At 38.5% G+C, this 22,438-nt stretch overlaps 1 protein-coding gene across 3 annotated transcripts in view; it reads right to left on the bottom strand.

Moving 5' to 3' along the window:
- Positions 1 to 3,056: 3,056 nt before the first annotated feature.
- The window catches only part of snx16 (sorting nexin 16), a 45,841-nt gene continuing 26,459 nt past the window's right edge, over positions 3,057 to 22,438 (bottom strand). For all 3 annotated transcript variants that reach the window (XM_043688169.2, XM_043688171.2, XM_043688167.2), the window contains exons 5-8: positions 20,048 to 20,117; positions 8,661 to 8,797; positions 7,545 to 7,661; positions 3,057 to 4,568 (exon numbers count right to left, since the gene is read on the bottom strand). In XM_043688169.2, the coding sequence (XP_043544104.1) occupies positions 4,463 to 4,568; positions 7,545 to 7,661; positions 8,661 to 8,797; positions 20,048 to 20,117 (430 nt within the window). In that variant the 3' untranslated portion in view covers positions 3,057 to 4,462. The remainder of the gene's footprint in view (positions 4,569 to 7,544; positions 7,662 to 8,660; positions 8,798 to 20,047; positions 20,118 to 22,438) is intronic.

Raw genomic sequence — 22,438 nt, forward strand, 5'->3', positions numbered from 1 at the left:
TTAAAAAAAAAAGTAGGAACGTGGATACGAAATTGGCCAAGTGATAAAAAACAGAAAATGCTGGAGATTGTCAAGTCTGGCAGCATCTGTGGCGAGACAAGCTGAAATAACATTAGGTCCAGAATGATTTGTCTCACTGATTTCTGCTGAGTTTTTCCAGCATTTTGTTTCAGATTTCCAAACTCTGCAGTATTTTGCTTTTATTTGATCAAATTCAGTCATGTTTCATGGATATTTTTCAGGCTGGGTAAAGGTTTGTAGTAGAGCTCCCCCTGGGGATAGTGTTGGGACCCTTGATTTTCATGATGCATATTGATGATTTAGACTTTGGGTAGGGGACACAATTTCAAAATCTAGGTGACATTTGGAAGCATTTTAAACTAGGAAAAGGACAGTATAGAATGTGAAGGAATACAGACTTGGAGACACAACATAAGAGAGACAGATCTAAAGGGTGTGCAAGAGCAGAGAAACCTGGGTGTGCAGTGGCACAATCAATAACAGTGGCAGGGTGGGTTAAGAGTAGTTAATAAATCATACAGTATTTTGCACTTTATTCATAGTAGCATATAGTTTAAAAGCAAAGAGATTTTGTTAAACTAGAAGGCATTTGATACTTTAGCTGGATCATTGCATTTCATTCTGGTCATATTGCACTTTAAGACTGACATGAGACATTGGAAAGATTGCAGGAGAGTTTATGAGAATGGTTCCAAAGTTGAGGAATTTTGGTTATGGAGATGGCTGTGAGAACTTTGATTCAAGTTTTCAAAATCATGATAAGCCTAGACAGTAAATCTGCTCACAATTACAGTCCATTTCCTTAATTAATAATCTAAGCAGCTCAAAGTTGTCACTGTAAATGTATACAATGTCCCAATGGAAGATGGAAAAATCCAGGTTGTCATTGGAAAGGAATCAATTCCCTTGTGCTCTCATTTTGGCCATGTTTCAAACATTTTCTTATTGGTTGGATCTCAGAATATTAAGCTATAGCAATGGCTCTTAGCAACAGCCAACCTCTTGACCTTCCAATCTCACCATTATCAGATCTTCACCTACTGCATAAGCACAGCTTCAAATGCAGGGCAGAGATTGGTACTCTGGAGGAGGATTCATCACAGTCTCAGTCTCACTGTACTGCCGCTTGGATATTTCTCAGCAAACATCTTGTCATTTACTCAGTTTTGTGTCTGCCTCTAAAATGGAGATCTGCAAAGGAAGTATGCTGTTAAATTATTAGAGAGTTGATATGGCTGCTTTGCACTTAAAAATATTTCACTGCAGCTTTTGGTAATTGCATGATTTGAATAAGGACCGAGTATGCCAGTTCATTTTACTTTCAGTTTCTAACCAAACAACTCCATCATTAAAGAACCAGAAACTTGATGCATGTGAGGAAAATTGAATTGTCATAATACAAAGGACAGCAAAAGGATTTTAAATTGGTCATTTGACTAGTTAATGGTAGGTTTTAAGATTTTTACAATTTTGGACAGTTGAGCTCACTGATCTTTAAATCACAAATGACATCCTTGGACTTGGAACTGCAGGTTACACCAAAATTCAGGCTCAAAAACATTGGCTGTTGCAGCATGGAATAGACTGTTCCGAACCAGGACTTTATTTTGGTGGTTTGCCGTTTTTGTTTTATTCCTCGTTTTGCTTTTCTAGAATGAGTGTTTTGAACTTGGTTACAAACAGTAAATGTCCAAAAAAAGTTTAATGATTCCTGAAAATGAGTTGTAAAATTTCTTTGAAAATATTCTCCTTGTTTGCATAGGTACTAAATCCAACAGGACACAACATAATAAAAAGTATACTGATCAATACAATGTTTCACAAAATAGAAAAGAACTGACTCCATCACAATTACTAATGTCAAGTAATATTAAGTGGCAATTACAAAACAAACTCCTCCAAACTACACTTGGGGTAAATTGTTGAATGGTAGCAAAAATAGCTGTGGTGAATGATTTCTTTTAAAAACTTCATTAAGCACTGCTTTTGTTGCCCTATTAAAGACAAACATGTATAATTTAATTTTGAAAAATGCATATGAACCAGAACTTGTAGAGATCGACTCCAAAAGGACATAGGCTAGTAAAATTGGGTGATATGATATTGAATTTACAAACTGTAAATTCAAAGCCTGTACAGAATGTACAGTGATACTTTTTGCTAGAAGAATGACTAACAATACAAACTAAACAATCCAATTTTAAAGGGAGATGACGGAAGTGCACAAATTATTTAAAGTGGTTAATAAGGCACTTGCAATACTGGACTTTAGGAAGAGCCACAGTCTAAGAAGATTATGGTGAACCTTTTACATTCTACTGGTTTGGTATCAACTGGAGTATTGTATACAATTCTGGCCACCACACTGAGAACATTGAGGGCATTGGAAAAAGTGCTAAAAACCTATGCAATAGCTTCAGGAATAAGGAACTTCAATTCACAGATCGATTGGAAAGGCCGGGGCTTTCTCTTTAGAGAAATTAAAAGAGGATTCAATACAAGTGTTTAAAATCATAAGGGGTTGAGATGAAACAGATTACAAGTAATGGTTTTCACTGGCAGAAGAATCTAAATGAGTAAAGGTTTAAAAATGCACAGCAAAATTGTGATTGAAGGCCAGGCATTTCCACTTAGAGTTAATTTACTAAACCTCCGCATGTTAGAGATTAGGCTCCTTTCAAGTTTGACTAGCTAAAGTCTTACTTGAAGTCTTCAGTTAACCGCAGCTCTACAAACTACATTTTGATCAGTAGTTTGCAGCTCTACATTTGGGATTTACGTAGTTCCTGCCAGATGCTTGAAATTTCTGTGCAGCCTAGCTTAAACATTAATAGCTGAGTTACAAGCACAGTTCACAATAGCAGAAGAGTCTATTTAGGTTAAGTGATTTTCTATAAATGGCAACTGGTTGGAGCGCTGTCACCTGAATAATCAATTCAAGAAGAAAATACAGGTTACACTAATCAATCACATACTAAGGTGTATAAAAATAAAAGATGTCAAACTGTTCAGAGTACTGAATGACAAATGGAAAAAACTTTTTAAAAAAACAAGTTTATTTAAAAACCATTTATCCACCAAATCACCCATGCAAATTAAAACCAATTAAATTTTTTCCCATTTCAGAATGTTTTTATGCAAACGTACTTAGTGTGATGGGTCATCTCATGGTAATAAGCTATATTTTATATCATGCATAAAACCTCCAGAAACATGGCACATCATACAGAAAAATGTATACCCAGACCTGACAAAACAAACTTCCAGTGAAAGATTAGAGCATCCAATCTGTTAAAAGTTCATCTTTAGGGTCTACAAAACACAATGTAAGTTACTAGCATAAATTAAAATATTCTTGATAGGAAATCAGGCAGTTCCAGTATAAATTCTCAAAAAATGTATCATACAAACTTCATGTCTCTCACTTGTCACACAAGCTCATAACAAATATGTGAATTAAAAATCATTGCATATTTTTTAAGTTCTAGAAAAACAAGGCACTTGAAGCAACTAAGACATGCAAGATTGAGAAACCAACATTAATCAAAGTCAATTTGATTGTAACAATAAAAAGCAATTCAAACTAAAACAACTTTTGCCAATGAAACTTGACAAATTTAAATACACAGTCTGCACCATTAGTCAGTGTGTTTTGTCTAGTCACAACTTGGTAATAAATTGTAAATTACTGCAGAACAGCTATTAAAAAAAATCAATTTAAAGAACAACCCACTAAGATCATGACTTTAGCTTGTTTGTAAAACTGACAAAATTAACAGGTTTATTTTGTTTTTGATCTAAACAAAATCTGTTTAACAGACAAATTTGAGGAACAAAACCAAATGAGATCAAGAGCTGATTTGTGCCCAGATAAAACAATTTATCCTGCTTAAACAAAGCTCAATCACACTAAGTGGAAGTGTGCTGATGCCCATTCAAACCACAGTTTCTCCAAAACAAAGTATACTTTCAATGTAATATTTAAATGGTACAGTTAGCTCAAACAAAGATAGTTACATTTGATTAATGAAATGGCTACATCATGTTTGAATTTAGCTGTAAAACATTTTAGCCAAACTATTCGTGTATATATTTCAATTTAGAAGTTGAAAGCAGCTTGCAAAAAAATTGTACAATCAAAATTGAATGGCTCTGAAGAATTAATAGCCCAACTTATCTAATATTTTTGACCTCTACTTAAGCACAAAATTCAGAGCCTAGTAAAGCTGATTTGCTAATAAAATCTACTTTATTGCATCAAGCAAAAATATATTGAAATATTTATTCATAGAAAGGGCAATTTCCTTGGCTACTTCACATACTAATTTTAGAAACCATATTGATTCATAGCTTTGAGCTGTATTCCAGCTACAGCTATTGTTGCGATATATTGCCAAGAATTATATATCAACATTAACAAATGCTAATACTAAATGTTCTATCAGTTTTCTTCCGCAGCTTCTGCTTCTTCTACTGGTGAAGACGTTTCATTTACAGGGCTATTCCAAGAGGCTCCAGAGTGTTCTTTATCAGACTCCATTCCGGAGCTTGAAAATATTAAAATTAAATAAAATTGAAAGGGTTGCATTTATATTTTGTCTTCATTAAAATAAAATTGAAATCAAAAGCAACACAATTAAGCAAGAGAATTCTTTAAAAATTGGGGAAACCTGGTGAATTGAAAGTGTCGATAATAGGAGTTAGAGCACTTAAATTCAATACAACTGTTTCTCATATATACAGCCCTTACATCTGCAGCTGTATCTTTTCATTGATTTGCTTCAGGTTATATGTCAAGAACTTAAATGAGACTTGAATTAGTCCTAGTCTTAATACTTTTTAGAAATTAAGTCAAAGAAGAAAAACTGTTTATGACAGGTGTCAAATCGTAAGACAACTTTAGAGCAAAGAAGAAAAGCGAGGTATCAAAGGGAAGGTGAAGAAGCATATTAGAGGAACAATGAGGATTACGACAAAAAACTGGCACCTGCAAAAAGGGAAATCCCAAAGCCTTCGACAGACACTAAAAGAAGTAGAGGTACCAAAAAGAGGGAAATTACACATGGAGGTAAATGGCATGGCTGAGGCATTAGGAGAAAGTGAGGACTAGAGATGCTGGAGATCAGAGTTGATAAGTGTAGTGCTGGAAAAGCACAGCCAGTCAGGCTGCAGCGGAGGAGCAGGAGAGTTGATATTTCGAGCAATAGGTAAACGAAGATGGAGGGTAATGATGCTAGGTCGGAGAGGAGGGTGAAATGGATAGATGGGAAGGGAAATGGACAGATAGGACAGTTCAAGAAAGCGGTACTGAGTTAGATGTTTGGATCTTGGATAAGGTGGGGCAAGGGAAATGAGGAAACTGGTGAAATCAACATTGATCTTGTGTGGTTAGAGGGTCCCAAGGCGGAAGATGAAGTGTTCTTCCTCCAGGCGTCGGGTGGGTGGAGTCTGGCAGTGGAGGCAGCCCAGGACTTGCATGTCCTTGGAGCAGTGGAAGGAGGAGTTGAAGTGGTTGGCCACAGGGCAGTGGGGTTGATTGGTGCGTGTCGCAGAGATGTTCTCTGAAACGTTCCACAAGTTGGTGTTCTGTCTCCCCATTGTAGAGGAGACCACATCGAGATCCAATGGACACAGTAGATGACGTGTTTGGAAGTACAGGTAAATCTCTGATGTGGAAAATTCCTTTGGGGCCTTGGACGGAGGTGAGGGGAAATGTGTGGGTGCAGGTTTTGCACTTCTTGGGGTGGCAAGGTAAGGTGCCAGCAGTGGAGGGTAGGTTGGTGAGGTGTTTGGATCTAACAAGGTGTTCGCGGAGGAAATTTTCTCTGCAGAACGCAGATAGGGTGGGGAGAGAAATATATCTCCAGTAGTGGGGTCAATTTATATGTGGCGGAGGATAATGCGCTGTATCTGGATGCTGGAGGGGTGGAAGATGAGGATCAGGGACATTCTGTCCTTGTTGTGATTGGAGGAATAGGGTTCAAGGGCGGAGCTGCAGAAGTGGAGGAGATGCGCTGGAGGGCATCACTGACCACTGGGAGGGGAAATTGCAGTCCCTGCAGGAGGCCATCTGGATGGAACCCCTCCAATCGCAGCAAGGACAGAACCCTTAACATTCAAAGACATTACCACTGTTGAAACCCCCTAAAATCTTTGAGGTTACCATTGACTGGAAGCTAGATTGGACTAGCCCCACATAAATTGTGGCAACAAGAGCAGGTCAAGATTTGGAAACAGAGATTGAGTAATTCATCTTTCATCACCCCGGAGTCTGTATGAGTGCAGTCCCAGCAACTCAAGAAGCTTGACACAAACCTGAACAAAGAAACTCACTTGATTGATAGGATGTCCACAAACATTCACTCCCTCCACCACCAATTAACTATAGTAGCAGTGGGTAGCATTCATGAGGAACATTGTCCTTAGCACTTTTCAAACCTGTGGCCACTGCCATCTAACAGGACAGGACAGCAGGTGCAGGGAAACATCAACACCTGCTAGCTCCTTTCCAAGCCACTCACTGTCCTGACTTGGAAATATATTGTAGTTCTTTTCACACTAATGGATGAAAATGCTTCAACTCTCTCTCTAACAGTTTTAGAAGTGTACCTAGACCAGGTAGAACACAGCAGTTCCAGAAAGCAGCTCATCACTACCTTCTCAAGGGCAAGTAGTAATAGGCAATAAATGCTGACCCAGCCAACAAAACCCATATGCCTGAATGAACCGACGAAACACAAAGTTTCAACCCACAAAAAGGGGGCGAAAATACTTTTAGTCTTAGGATAAGAAGCAAGAAATAAAACGGGCACAGTATGTTAAAATAAAGTTAAGCTTGAAGTGGTAAAAACTTAAAGCCAACATTGTAGGTTTAAAAAGCCTAACATCTAAATGATGGGGATGCCTGGAAATTAACATCTGAGAACTCAGTTGGTAAACAACAATCTATTCAAATATTCAAGTCAAAGAGGGTACTTCCATCTTGATATACAATGGCCTACAAAAGCAACTGGAACCATTATTAAACCCAGGAAGAGTACAAATAAAAGGGAGAAGTGAAGGAAGCAGGACTGGCGAGATTAGAAAAGCATACAAAAGGCACCAAGAAAAAGACAAACAGCAAATAGGGAGCATTATTAAAAGTTGAAACAAAGTAAAAGAGAGAGATGGGCAAAGAAAGTGAAGTGCTTTAAAAAAAACTGATAAGCAGATGATAACGTATTAAAAAATTAAATTAAAAATTAAGTGAAAAATGTACATTGCTACAAGTGCATAAAATTAGAAATTACTGAAAGAAGAAACAACTTATCGGCATTTGATCAGCAGTAAGCCATTTAACATCTCAAGCCTTTCTTCTATTCAGATACATGTACAAAAAGCAAATGTATAAAGTAACTGATACTGAACAGATCCAGTTTCTAGAATATATAAAAAAAAGTGAAGAAACTGGAGATGCACTTATTATAACCTTTAAAAACGGAGCTTTCTTTTCCATGGTTTGATCTACATGGCTTCAAATCTACCTGTTATCCTCTATTACAGCTTGATCAGCTTCTACTGCAGAGGACTCAACTTCACCACTACATTCACTCTCCTGCCCAGAGGGTCTGCGTGTTTTCTCTTGTTCCAAGGACATTTCCCTACAAGATAATCAAGAATACAAAACAACATTTTAATAATCATGAGACAGGGGAAAAATTAGAATACATAATCAGGTTTGAAATGTCCTGCCATTACTTATTACAACCTTCAAACTCATAATAAAAGCTGACATAATGGTCTTAAAAATTCTATCATAGCAGTTTTCTCTGATATGACCAGACTGGACAAGGGCAGATTCAGCAGTGGTGAGATTTATGGTTGAACGACCTACCTAACATTCAACAACCAGACCAGAAAAGTTGCAGTTAGGCAGTTTAGGGCATCAATAATCCTTAAACATTACATATGTGAGTTTGAAATAAAGCTCTCAATATGCAATGCCAGAAAAACATTTTTGCTGGACTACTGGAATATAAAATTCTACAATTCCTCACCGACCAGTATAATTCATATTTCACGAATGAACAATCTGAGACTTCAGTGCACAAATCTATATTGTAATGTCCAAGGCAATGCTCATGAAATAACTCCAGGATGTTGGTAAACTATGTCCACACATCACCTATTGTTAGCTTTGTTAATGTCTGAATTGCAGCATTTAAAAGTACCCCAGGTTCTATTTTGTAAAATTATTTTAAAAAAAACCATTTTGTTTAATGTTTTCTTCCAACAGCCCAAGTGAATCATGTTCTAAAACTACCACCAAAGCTCCTTCTAAAACATTGCTGGAAAATATCAAGAACCACAAAACTATTTTCCACTAAGTTTCCTTCCAACCTTGCCGGACAGACTTCTACCCATTGACTAACGGAACATGCATTAAATATCACATCCCCGCTGCAATTATGAAACTGCACAGACATCTAAGAATTTCAAATAAAGGACAACATTTGCATATTTAATTGCATAGGTAAAAGTAACCACCAATTTTAGGTAAAAATAACTGACTTGATAAATCAGTCACCAAGTAGAGAGAAGTATTTAGATATTGACTTTAGATGTTGAAATAATTTTCACAAGTAGATCTCATTAAATACCTTATTCTACTTTCTAAAACTTCTATATGAAGACATTTTTCTTCCAGTAATTTCTTCAAAGCCTCAACTTCCTTTTGTTTTTCAGCAAGTTCCTTTTGTAGTCTGTAATTAGTTTCTTCCAATGTTTCACAGAAAGCCTGTGGTGGAAAACCATTAATATATTTAACACACTTGTCTTTCATTGAGCTAAACTGTTCCATAGTACATCTATAAGACTATGCCTTAAAGATTTATAAATTGTGAAACAAAACGTATTATAATTTCCATTGCACAACAAGGCAATATTATACATGAAAATACAACATGTTGGAAATACGCAACTGATCAACCAGCTTTCAAACTTACAGCACTGAGGAACTTCATTATACCATTACTGGTTAAACAATGTGATGATATCAAGGCTTTAAGAGGTATATTTTGGGTTTTTTTTTGATGAAGAAGGGTTGAGACAGAGATGCTGAGCCTGCACAAAGCCTTGGGGCTTTTTATTTTAAAAACAAAGGTTGGAACAGTAGAAGCAGCCTGAATGGGTGAGGTCAAGCTCCCACAGGACCCAGGATTTTTGGTTTTAGCATTCTGCAGTTGCTGAGGTCTTGAAATGGATATGGAAACTCTTATTCCTCTCTCTCTGTTACAGCTAAAAGCTGGAATTTTCTTCCTGCTGCTAGATTTGCATGTGAGGCAATCTATTTAATGAATATGTCTTTGCTAAGGGTATGTTTATGGGAGGTTACTATATTGGAACAGTTGTGGTTAATATATATCTTATTTTGTTAAGAATTTCAATAGAGTTACAGTTAAGCCAATTTTTTTTATTTTGCCTGTATCTTAATTATAGTGTATGAATAAAATGTGCTTTGTTTCAAGCTAGTAGTTTGACCTTGTTCATAACAATAAAAATTAAATAGAAGGAATAAAAATTATAATTTGAGGTTAAATTAATCTAAATTAGCCAATCAGTGTAGGAGAACAGCCTTACCTTGTAGCTTCTAAGTGTACTTATTGTTTATTCATACATTTATTCATGGGATGTGAATGTTACTGGCTGGGCCAGTATTTATTGCTTATTTCTAGTTGCCCTTGAAAAAGGTGATGGTGATTCTGCCTCTTGAACTCCTGTAATCTATCTGGTGTAAGTACTCCCACAATATGGTTAAGGAGGGAAAGAGTTCCAGGATTTTGACTCTGACATCAAAGAAAAAGTGATACATTTCTAAGTCAGGATAGTGAGTGGCTTGGAAATGGTGATTGCTCACATGTATCTGCTGTTCTTGTCCTTCTAGATGATAGTGGTCATGGGATTAGAAGGTGATGAATTTCTGCAGTACATATTGTTTGTAGTAAATATTGCAGCTACAGAGCATCTTTGACCTGAATGGTGTCAAGCTTCATGTTATGAGGGCTGCAAGTAGGGAGTATTCCATCACACACTTGGGCTTATGTCTTCCAGATTGTGGAAAGGCCTTGGAGATTGAGGAGTCAAATTACTACTCCAAGATTCTGAGCCTCTGACTTGCTTTAGTCAGAGTATTTATGTGATTAGTTCTGGTTCAGCTTCTGGTCAACAGTAATCTCCAGGATGTTAATAATGGGAGATGCGGTGATGGTGATATCATTGAATATCAAGGAGTGATGATTAGATTTGTTTTTATTGGAAATGGTCATTACCTGGCATTTGTGTGGTGTGAATATTACTTGTTATTTGTCATTCTAAGCCTGGATATTGTCCAGCTCTTGTTGCATCTGGGCACAGATTGCTTCAGTGTGAAAATAATCAAAATATTGTTGTGATTTTGCAATTAGATATTGCGCATCATTTCTTACTCCCCCACTGTATAAAAACTCAAGAAACTGCAACAGTTTGTTTTGAGTTGAACCTATAATTGAGTAGTCGCTTGATAGGAACTGGATAATCTTAAAACAACATTATCTTGCAAAAGTAGAACCAAAATGTATGCAGAGTACATATCAATAGCTGAGGGAAACTCTACGAGTAACTTAACCTATTTTATTCCCTATTCTTTGATATAGAGATTTGTTGAAACAAAATTGGAAGGGAAGGGGAGCTCCTTGCATTACAGTCCTAACACCAAGCTCAATGCAAGTCAATTAAATTCAGAATGAACAGTGACATTTAGCAAAAGTGGATCTACCTAAGAAGACAATTTATACATTAAACGGTACAGAATATGTAACCTGTAGCAATCACCAATTATAAATAAAAGTGGAATCATTGAATTGTTCAAATCTGGCATCAATTGGAGAACAGTACTTAGGATACTTAGGTTACAAGACAAAAAAAATGCACAAGCAAATCTCATTAAATGCCTTCCTCTTACTTACAAAAGTTTCTAAATTAAGACATTTTTCTTAATCCATTTTAAAAGGTAAACCTTCCATCTTAAGGAGGTTCCAAAGGAGGGTTACTGGACCTGAAACATTAACTCGGATTTCTCTCTACAGAAGCTGCCAGACCTGCTGAGCTTTTCCAGCAATTTCTGTTTTGGTTTCAGATTTCCAGCATCTGCATTTCTTCCAGTTTTTTAGACCTTCTATCCTAAAAGGCAGACCTTATTCTTAAACTAGGAGACAGAGATTAAAAATAGGGTCCTCCCATAAGACCAAGATAAAAAGCATTTTCTTCCTCCAAGGGTCGTGTCTTTCAAATTGTCTTCTGTATGTAGTGGTGGAAGCAGAGTAATTGACTATTAATGAGAAGGTAGACTAATTCTTGACTAACAAGGGAGTCAAAAAGGGTATAATGCGTGGGCAGGAATATGGAATTGAGATCAATCACATTAGCCATGATCTGATAGTGCAGAACTGAGGCTTTAAATGCCCGCTCCTCTTAATTCATATGTTCGTGGACCCCATTGGAGGGACCATCCTCCAGGCAATCACCCAATTAATTCCTCTCAGGATTTTATCTTTTTGAGATCGAGTATCATTCTTCTAAACTTCAAGGTTTATATGCTCAAAGTGTTCAACACTTCTTGAGAAAAGCATTCACATTTATTTATAAATAAGGGGACAGTATTCCCCACGAAGTCCCACTAATTTTATATTGTGTTCACATTGCAATGAACCCTAACATTTCATGTACTTTCCGAATAGCTTGTTGTTCCTACATACCAACCTTGTCACTCATACCATGATACCCAGATTTCCTCATCCCATTGAATATTGCAATCGGACACCAAATTTGGTGGTCCAATGGACAGTGAAGGTTATCTAAGAGTACATTGGAATCTTGATCAACTCGGTGGCTGAGGAATGGCAGATGGAATTTAATTGAGATAAATGAGAGGTGTTTCGTTTTGGTAAGACAAACCAGGGCAGGACTTACACAGTTAGCATAGGGCCCGATGGAATATTGTTGAACAAAGAGACCTCAGGATGCAGGTACACAGTTCCTTGAAAGCAGCTTCACAGGTAGACAGTGTCATGAAGGTGGCGTTTGGCATGCTTACCTTCATTGGTCAGTACATTGAGTATAGGAGTTGGGACGTCATCCTCTTAAGGCTGTACAAAGCATTGGTAAGACCACATTTGGAGTACTGTTTACAATTCTGGTCGCCCTACTATAGGGAGGATATTATAAAACTGGAAAGGGTCAAAAATGATTTGCAAGTATGTTACTGGGACTGGAGGGCTTGAGTTACATGGAGGTGCTGGGTAGGCTTGGACTTTTCCCCCCGGAACATAGGAAGCTGAGGGGGGTGACCTTATAGAGGTTTATAAAATCTTAAATAAGGGACATAAATAAAGTGAATAGCCAAGATCTTTCCCCCCAAGGTAGCAGAGTCCAAAACCAGGAGGGCATAGGTTTAAAATGAGAAGGGAAAGATTTAAAAGGGACCTGAGGGACAACTTTTCAGAGGGTGGCATGGATACGGAACGAGCTGCCAGAGGAAGACGTAGGGATGAATACAATTACAACATTTAAAAGACGTTTGGACAGGTACATAGAAAGGAAAGGTTTAGAGGGATATTATCCAAATGCAGGCAAATGGGACTAGTTCATTTTAGAAAACCAGGTCAGTATGGACAAGTTGGGTTGAAGGGGCTGCTTCCAGGCTCTATCACTCTACTTCCATTAAATATCATACAGTTATGCTACGTTTATGCACTTGTATCAAAGTGGACAAGTTCAAATTTTCCTACATTATACCCCAGCTACCAAAATTTTTGATTACTCATTTAAGCTGTTTACATCCTTTTGCAGACTCTCTACCTCCCTTGCTCTCATTGGAAAATTTAGCCATTCTACATTTGATACCTTCATCCAAGTTATTGGATTAATTTGTAAATAGTTGAGAGTCCAGCAATGATATCTACGGCATTCCATTAGTTACAACTTATCCAAAATAAACCCATTTTCTGTTTCCTGTTAGTCAACAAATCTTTTATTATGCTGATGCATTAACCCCTACACCATGTGCTTTATTTTTGTATCACAATCTCATTTGAGGCACTTTATCAAACTGGAATTAATGTACTTCCACAATTGCAAGTACACTACTATATTGACTAATTCCCCCTTTATACACCTCACTAGTTACTTCCTTAAAGAACAATAGAATAAGTTAGAAACACAATTCCCTTTCAAAAAACCTTATTGACCTGCTAGATTGCATCAAGATATTCCAAGTATCCTGCTACAACCGCTTAATAATGGATCATCCCAAATGGCCTGGAGAAGTTGGTGGTGAGCTGCTTTCTTGGAACCATTGTAGTCTTTGGAGTATAGGGACATCCACAGTATTATCAGGAACGAAAGAAGGAAGACAGTTCCAACACTTTGACATAGCAACAGTGAATGAATGTCAAGATAATTCCAAGTAAAAATGGTGAGAGACTTGGAAGGAAAGTTGCAGACTGAACAGTTTGTCTAGGTGGTGGAGGCCACAGATTTTAAAGATGCTGTTGAAGAAGTCTTTGTGAATTGCTGCAGTGTATCTTATAGATGGCCCATAATGCCATCATTGTACATCTTTGGTGAAAGGAATGAAAGTTGAACATGGCAGATGGGATACAAACGAGCATACTGTTTTGCTTTTGATGGTATCAGGTTTCTTCAATGTTGCTGGAGCTGCACATGCCAGGCAAAAGAACAGTATTCCATCACCCTCCTGAACTTTGCTCTTCCATCACTTTGCTGACGATTGAGAATAGACTGATAGGATAGTAAGTGGATGGGATGGTCATGGATTAATTGGACTTCGCCTGCTACTTGTGAGGGGCACAGTGCCTTGATGGTTAGCACTGTTGCCTCATAGTGCCAAGGTCCTGGGTTCAATTCCACATCAGAGGAGGGGTTTGGGCACTAGTAGTGCACTAAATGGGACAGACCGAGAACAGATCGAGCAACTCAAAAGAGCAACTCAGAATTGGGCATTATTGAGACCTGTGAGCAATTCTTTTCAACAGAATTGTATTCAATCACAATTTGTAACCAGAGGGTCGGAAAACACTAGGTAGGCCAAATAGCCGCTTTCCACATTGTAGGGATTCTATGATTCTTTGACAAAAAAATTTACAAAGATGTTGTCAGGGTTGGAGGATTTGAGCTATAGTGAGAGGCTGAACAGGCTGGGGCTGTTTTCCCTGGAGCATCCGAGGTTGAGGGGTGACCTTATAGAGGTATACAAAGTCATGAGGGGCATGGATAGGGTAAATAGACAACGTCTTTTTCCTGGGGTGGGGGAGTCCAGAACTAGAGGGCATAGGTTTAGGGTGAAAGGGGAAAGATATAAAAGAGACCTAAGGGGCAACTTTTTTCACACAGAGGGTGGTAAGTGTATGGAATGAGCTGCCACAGGAAGTGGTGGAAGCTGGTACAATTGCGACATTTAAAAGACATTTGGATGGGTATATGAATAGGAAGGGTTTGGCGGGATATGGGCCGGGTGCTGGCAGGTGGGACTAGATTGGGTTGGGATATCTGGTCGGCATGGACGGGTTGGACCGAAGGGTCTGTTTCCATGCTGTACATCTCTGACTACAACAAGGCAATTTTCCATTGTTGGGTAGATGTTAGTATTCTAACTGCACTGGAAGAGCTTGATTAGGGGCGTGGTTGGTCTGAAGCACAAGCTGTCAGGGCAGTATCTACTTTTGTCAGCTGTTGTTTCTACGTGGAGTGAATCAAATTATTTGCAGACTGACATCAGTGATGGTGGTGACTTCAGAAGGCTTAGATAGAAAATCCACTTAGCACTTCTGGTTGCAAACAGATGAAAATGTTTCAGTCTTCACTTTTGCTCTTATGTCCTGGGCTCCCCAGCATAAAGAACAGGGATACCCTGTGGAGCTTCCAATTCTTTATTTGTTTAGTTGTCCACTAATATTCATGATTATATGTTTCAGAACTTCAAACTGATCAGTTGGAAGTGGAAATTGCTTTGTCTTGCATATTGCATGCTGATATGTAAATAGTTCTGTGTTGTAGTTTTACCAGGTTGACACCTTGTTTTTATATATGCCCGGTGCTGCTTCTGGCAGGCCCCTCTCACTGAACCAAGACTGATCACCCAGCTTGATGGCAATGCTAGTGGGGGATATGCCAGGCCATTGGTTAAAAATTGTGATTGAATATAATTCTGCTGAAAAGAATTGCTCACATAATGGCCAATTTTGAGTTGTCCTTTTGAGTTGCTAGATCTGTTCTCAGTCTGTCCTATTTAGTGCAGTACTAGTGCCACACAACATGATACAGTGTTTCCTCAATGTAAAGATGGGACTTTGTCTCCTACCCTATTTCTCATATTTCCTACCCTGGCTTCCTGTACCTCAATATCATGTCAGTTCACTCATCCACCATGCAGCTCCCAATCCATATGAGCTCAAAAGAACTCAAACTGCAATGACTGAGGCTCTTGAACACCTGCTTTCTTGATTTTATTACATGTCTGACTTCTAGTCACAACCTCCTGACTCAACCAGTGGGCAAATCAGCAGGCCTAATTTAACAAGGGACTGTCTTCGGAAACAAAACATCCAGATAGCTTCAATGTATATGGCTTCACCTTCAGCACACTTTTTTCTTGTTTAGTCTGTTATCATGTTATAAAATTATTAAAAAAATGTTTTTAAGTCAATGTGTTCCGACATGTTAAAACACACCTCTGGAACAGTTGGGACTTGAATCCAGGTCCCCCGACACTACTACTACTACAAGATACAGGACCCTTGCATCCAGCTCACAGCTTTGATGTTGTTTCAGACACAAACTAGACATATTTACTGTGGATCTTACTGATCCACAAGCAGTCACATACTACAGGTGCAACACATCATCTGTCGTCCCACTCTTGCGTTTTAATGAAGCAATTATTTTCCTAAATTTGAAATAGTTTAAGCCTTTTTTCATTTCCATTTACTGTGCTAATTAAACCTTAGTAATGCCCTTTCCATTTAAAGTAGAACAGTAGATTCATAAGTAAATTACTTTCTTTCTATTCTCTCAAATTAATTATAAAAAGACAACTATTTAAGTATTACTTTTAAATTCTAATTTTGCTCATTTCCAGCTATTTACAAAACTGCTGAAGTGCAATTCTGCACAAACCAATCAGGCATATCAGCAAGAGCAATTTTGTCTCAGAGCTAGAAGGCTGCGTGCATTCAAGTTTCATGCCAGGGAACCAAGCATGTAATTCAGGCTGACCTTTCAATATACAATATTGTGGAATGAGTGCAACAACAATTAGCACTTACACAGCAAAATGTTCCAAGCAATTTTACACAAATATTATTGAACAAAGCTTGCCAGTGTCACACAGGAATCAATAGAACAGGATGTAGGTAGGATTTAAGAAGCATCTTATTGGAAAAGCAGTTAAGGGAAGGAATATCAGAGTTTAGAGTCTAAGTAACTAAGGGACAGCTGCTCATGGTGAAACAATGAAGGAAAATTATTTATTTTTTTAAACCCATGATTTGGACATCACTGGCCCATTCTTAGTTGTTCTTGAGTTGGTGGTGAGCTGCTTTCTTGAACCACTGCAGTCCATTTTGTGTGCCTCCACCTACAATTTTATTAGGGAACTAGTGGCAAGATTTTAAATGAGCAGTACTGAAGGAACAGTGATATATTTCTCAGTCAGGATGGTGAGGGGAACATACAAGTAGTATGCTTTGTATCTGCCACCCAGATCAGTTTAGATTGTAGTAGTTGGGGGATTGGAAGATTCTAAGGAGTTTCGATGAATTTGTGCAGTGTGTCTCCATTGATGGTACACACTGCTGCTCTTGTGTAATGGTGGAGGAAGCAAATGTGCACATGATGCCAATGAAACAGACTGCTCTATTCTGGATGGTATTGAACTTCTTAGGTGTTACTGGAGCTACACCCATCCAGTCCAGTGGGGAATGTTCCATCACACTCCTGACTTGCGCCTGTAGACAGGCTTTGCAGAGTCAGGATTTGAGTTATTCATTACGGGACTCATAACTTTGATCTGCTCATAAAGCCACAATATCGATATGACTATAAAAGTTGTTCCTGTTCAATAGTAACCCCAGGATTCAGCAATGGCAATGCCACTGAATATCAATTAGTGATGATTAGATTTGTTTTTGTTGGGAGACTGTTATTGCCTGACAATTGTGTGGCACAAATGATACTTTCTGATCGTCAGCTTAAGCCTGGATATAGGCCCAATCTTGTGGCATTTGGACATGGACTGTTTCAGTGTCTGAGGAGTCACAAATGTTGCTGAACATTGTGGAATCATCAGTGGACATCCCCAGCTCTGACATCATGATCTAAATCCAACAGCCACAACTATCTACCTACATGCCAGGTAAGAATCCAGCCAGTGGAGAGTTCTCCCCAATTCCCATGGGCTCTAGTTTTGCTAAGGCCCTTAATGCCAAACAATCAAATACAATATTGACATCACGGGTTGTGACTCTCACCACACCTCTGGAATTCAGTTCTTCAATTTTTGAACCAAGGTTGTGATGAGGTCAGTATGTATATAACATCAGAATTAGAGAAAATCAGAAAATAAAGTGGAGCTGCTGGAGGAAGTTAGGCATAGGGAGAGACTAAACCTTGCAGGATTTGAAAACCAGGTCTCAAATTTTACATTCACGGTGTCTCAGGATTGCAAAACATTATAGGTTAATAAGAATGTCATGCTTCTAGTACAATAATAACTAGACTTCAAAGTAGTTCATTGTCTGAACATTTTGGGATGCCCAGATATCATGAAAAGAAACTATTTAAATGGATGTCTTTCACATTTCGCCCATCTATTCTTCCCACTGCCTATTGCTAAGACAGAACTAAACCTTGTGAACAGATTTCTTCAATTCCAGTGTAACTCTGGTTGAAAAATACAAATGGAATTTAAGTCTTATTCATGTAGCAAAGACATAGAAGCCATTGTTCACATACTCCTTCATTAGCACAAAGGCAACAGGAAAGATTGATTTGGCGAAAGTGAGGACTGCAGATGCTGGAGATCAGAGTCAAGATCAGTGGTGCTGGAAAAGTACAGCAGATCAGGCAGCATCCAAGGAGCAGGAAAATCGACGTTTCGGGCAAAAGCCCTTCATCAGGGAAGCTCATTCTTAATTGCAACATTATGAAATCCTCATGTTTGTTCAGTATATAGATTTTATCAGTCTGAACTATGCTACAACAAAAGAGGGTGTGGAATCAAGAATCCTTTAGTTCTAAGAAACATGTTGTTAATTCTGTAATTTTTTTATTTCCTATCACATTAGCAGTCACATGGAAACCAATAAAGAATTCTTCAAATTATTGGCCAAATTAGTTTTACTTGCTTTCATAATGAAGGTAAGTTTAGGAATTCCAACTGAAGTCTGATTTTGCATAACCGTTTATAATAAAGGTCAATAACCCATCTAGATTTAAGTACAAAAACGTGATCAATACCAATATAATCAGTATCACAAAGGCACAAAGGCAAAGAAAAAGACAAAACAATCAGCTTTAACAACAGGAGCTAGTTCTTAATCTTTTATTTAAAGAAATGTGCATGGAAGGTTGTTTTTCCAATGTGATGTGCCACAAGGATTGGTGCAGGGTCCACTGCTTTTCATCATTTGTATAAATGATTTGGATGTAAATATAGGAGGTACGGTTAGCAAGTTTGCAGATGACACCAAAATTGGTGGTGTATGGACAGCAGTGAATGTTAACACAGAATACAACGGGACCCTGGTCAGACAAGCTGAGGAGTGGCAAATAGAGTTTAATTCAGATAAATGTGAAGTGTTGCATTTTGGTAAGGTAAATCAGGGCAGGACTTATACACTTAATGGTACAGCCCTGAGTAGAGTTACTAATCAAAGAGACCAAGGGGTGCAGTTGCCCAGTTCTTTGAAGTTGCAGATGGGCAGTGTGGTGAAGGCAGTGTTTGGCTGCCTTGCCTTTGTTAGTCAGTGCGTGGAGTATAGGAGCTGGGATATCATGTTGCAGTTTTACAGGATATTGGTTGGGCCACTTTTGGAGTACTGCATTCATTTCTTGTCTCCCTGCTACAGCAAGGGTGTTGTTAAATTTGAAAGGGTTCAGAAAAGATTTACAAGGATGTTGCCAGGAGTGGACGGTTTGAACTACAGGGAAAGGCTGAATAGGCTGAGGCTTTTTTCCCCTGGAGTGTTGAAGGCTGAGAGATGACCTTATAAAATCTGGGTAGGGTGAATAACCAAGGTCTTTTTCCCAGGGTAGAGGAGTCCAAACCTTGACGGCATGTGTTAAAGGTGAGAGGGTAAAGTTTTAAAAGGGACCTGAGGGGAAAGTTTTTCACACAGAGGGTAGTGCATGTACGGAATGAGCTGTGGGAGGAAGTGGTTGAGGCAGGTAAAATTACAACATTTAATAGCCATCTGGATGGGTACATGAATAGGCTGAGTTTTGAGGGATATGGGCCAAATGTTGGTAAATTAATTTAGAATAGCTGTTTGGCAAAGATCAATTGGACTGAAGGATCTGTTTCCATGCTGTATAACTCTGACTGTATATTTGTAAAAACAAAGATTATTCCTCCAAAATATAATTACAGTTTTTATTCAGCTTTCACAGAATCTACAAAATGTTATGGGTGAAATTATACAAGACTGAATACTAGTACCGGTTCAATAACATTCCTAACAATATCGCAAATATTATTCTGACACTATATTTGGGCAAGGTAAACATAGGGCAACATAAAGGTCATCTTGAGTAGATGAATTCAACATTAAATTGTATGTAACCCTATGGTATTAACTTCAACCATGCCCAGCATTCCTACTTTCTTCTGCAAATGTTTCAATTTGTATAAAACAATGATACGACTGTGCACAGAAACCATTTGTTCTTTTGCTGTGTTCAATTTATTCACAAGAAAATTAAACTGAAGACTTACCCTACTCTCTTCTAGGCTATCAAAGGGGCCTGGTGGATCATCCAAACATAAAAACTCTCTCACTGAAGTGCTGAAACAACAAGGTTATTTTAGTAGACAAGATTGATTTTGTTGCAAGTCAATTTAACAAGTTCCATAAACATTAAGTTCATGCAATGACCATGTGCATGAGCAAAAGTGAAAAAAAAACCATGGTAGTCAACATTTCTTTAAGAGGAATGGTAACCTCAAATGAATACCGTGGGCTCAGGTTTTCTTATGGATTTATCTTAAATGTTGTTTTGTCACCATTAATATTCTTTTTTTTTTCTCTCTACTCTGCCTTTCAAATCTCCCATTTCCACCCTCACACATCCTCTATTTCAATTAAACTGACTTTTTCTACAATGATGCTTTCAGCACCAATTCTCATTCCCAAGTTCACCTGTATCCCCATTTTATGTCTCGCTATTAAAATCTGAGAAATACAATTTAAAGCTTAAATTTGCTTAGAATGTCACATAGATAAAAAGTTAAAAAGTCTCATGTATATAGATCTATTTAAAAATGGTTTTAATAGCTTAGTGCAAGCTAATTTACTATTTGAAATCTTTCCACATCCATAACCTCATCAATATATCTGCTCCCTACTCATTTTCTTGGAAGCAAACAATGGCAGTTTCTAATGATGCCTCATGTTCAGGCCGTGATCCACACGAAAATTAGAATGTAGCAAGCAAAGGACAATCTAAAAAAAAAAAACTGATTCAGAGTAGTGAAAGATTCAAATGACCCATAGAATCTGAAAAAGGCAAAGAAATTCTCACTTGTTTCTACCTGTGTTGCACTCTGATCTGGGGATGAATGCAAATAGATGAGAAAAGCAATAAAGAGTGTGTTGAAGATTATGCCGGAGGCAAGGGGTGGAAGATTTCTCCATTACTTCTAGGACAAAAGTTTATTCTTCTGTCAACGCTAGTATCACGTTAATACTCACTGCAACACGAGCTTGCTGGAGGGAGCAAGTAGGTACATCACAGGGAACCTATGATTAAGATCTGTACGATCATGGGCAACAGAATAAACTGCCAAAGCAGAAGCAATAGGAAAATTGCATGGTACTCTGATATGCAAAGCTATTTGAAAAACAACTTCCTTTTGTCAGTATTCGCTATAATTAATAAAGGGACCTCGGTATTTCTTTTTGAAAGACTAAAAATCATGGCACATTAACTGTAGGTGAGATTTTTGTTTGAATTGGCATTCACTGTGATCTTAGAGTTTTGAACATTTCATTCGGGAGGTGGAGGGGGTTATTGAGAAGAGTTACAGGGAGGTTGTCTCACCTCAGGTAAAAGAAGAAGGCAGATGGGTTATCGTCAAGGAATGGAAAAGGGAACCAGCAGGCAGTGCAGAGATCCCCTGTGGTCATTCCCCTCAACAACAAGTATACTGTTTTGGACACTGTTGGGAGGGATGACTTACCAGGGGTAAGCAATAGAGCACAGGTCTCTGGCACAGAGTCTGTCCCTGTTGCCCGGCAGAGAAGGGGGGAACAGGAGCAGAACATTAGTCACTGGGGACTCCATAGTTAGGGGGACAGAGGAGGAGAATGAAAGAGACTCACAGTTGGTGTGGAAGGGTTCCCTCCCAGGTACCAGGGTTCATGATGTCTCTGATTGTGTTTTTGGGATCTTTGGTGGGGATGGGGTAGGGTGGGGTGGAGCAGCCTCAAGTCATGGTCCACATAGGCACCAACAACACAGGTAGGAAGAGAGGTGAGGATTCAAGGCAGAAATTCAGGGAGCCAAGGTGGAAGCTTACAGCTAGAACAAACAGAGTTGTTGTTTCTGGTTTGTTGCCTGTGCCACATGCTGGTAAGGTGAGGAATAGGGAGAGAGAGCAGTTGAACATATGGCTACAAGAATAGTGCAGGAGGGAGGAATTCAGATACCTGGATAATTGGGGGAGGTAGGACCTCTATAAACAGGATGGTCTTCACCTGAAGCAGAGGGGTACCAATATCCTGGGGGGAGGGGGCGTTGTTTGTTAATGCTCTTCAGGTGGATTTAAACTAATTCAGCAATTCAGGGAGGTAGGGACCAAAATTGTAGTTCGAGTATATGGGAGGTTGAGAGTAGTGAAGTCAGAACTAAGATTTCAAGATCGCAAGAAGGCACCGGCAAGCAAGAAGCTGGTTTGAAGTTTGTCTACTTCAACACCAGGAACATCCAGAATAGGATAGGTGAACTTGCAGCATGGAATTTTGATGTTGTGACCATTTCAGAGACATGGATAGAGCAGGGACATGAATGGTTTTTGCAGATTCTGGGATTTAGATATTTCAGTAAGAACAGAGAAAATGGTAAAAGGAGGGGGTGATGTGGGTTGTCTCACCTCAGGTAAAAGAAG

Source organism: Chiloscyllium plagiosum, unplaced genomic scaffold (assembly GCF_037043375.1).
Source record: "Chiloscyllium plagiosum isolate Xiang-an unplaced genomic scaffold, Cpla_swu_hap1 HiC_scaffold_4, whole genome shotgun sequence".
NCBI lineage: Eukaryota > Metazoa > Chordata > Chondrichthyes > Orectolobiformes > Hemiscylliidae > Chiloscyllium > Chiloscyllium plagiosum.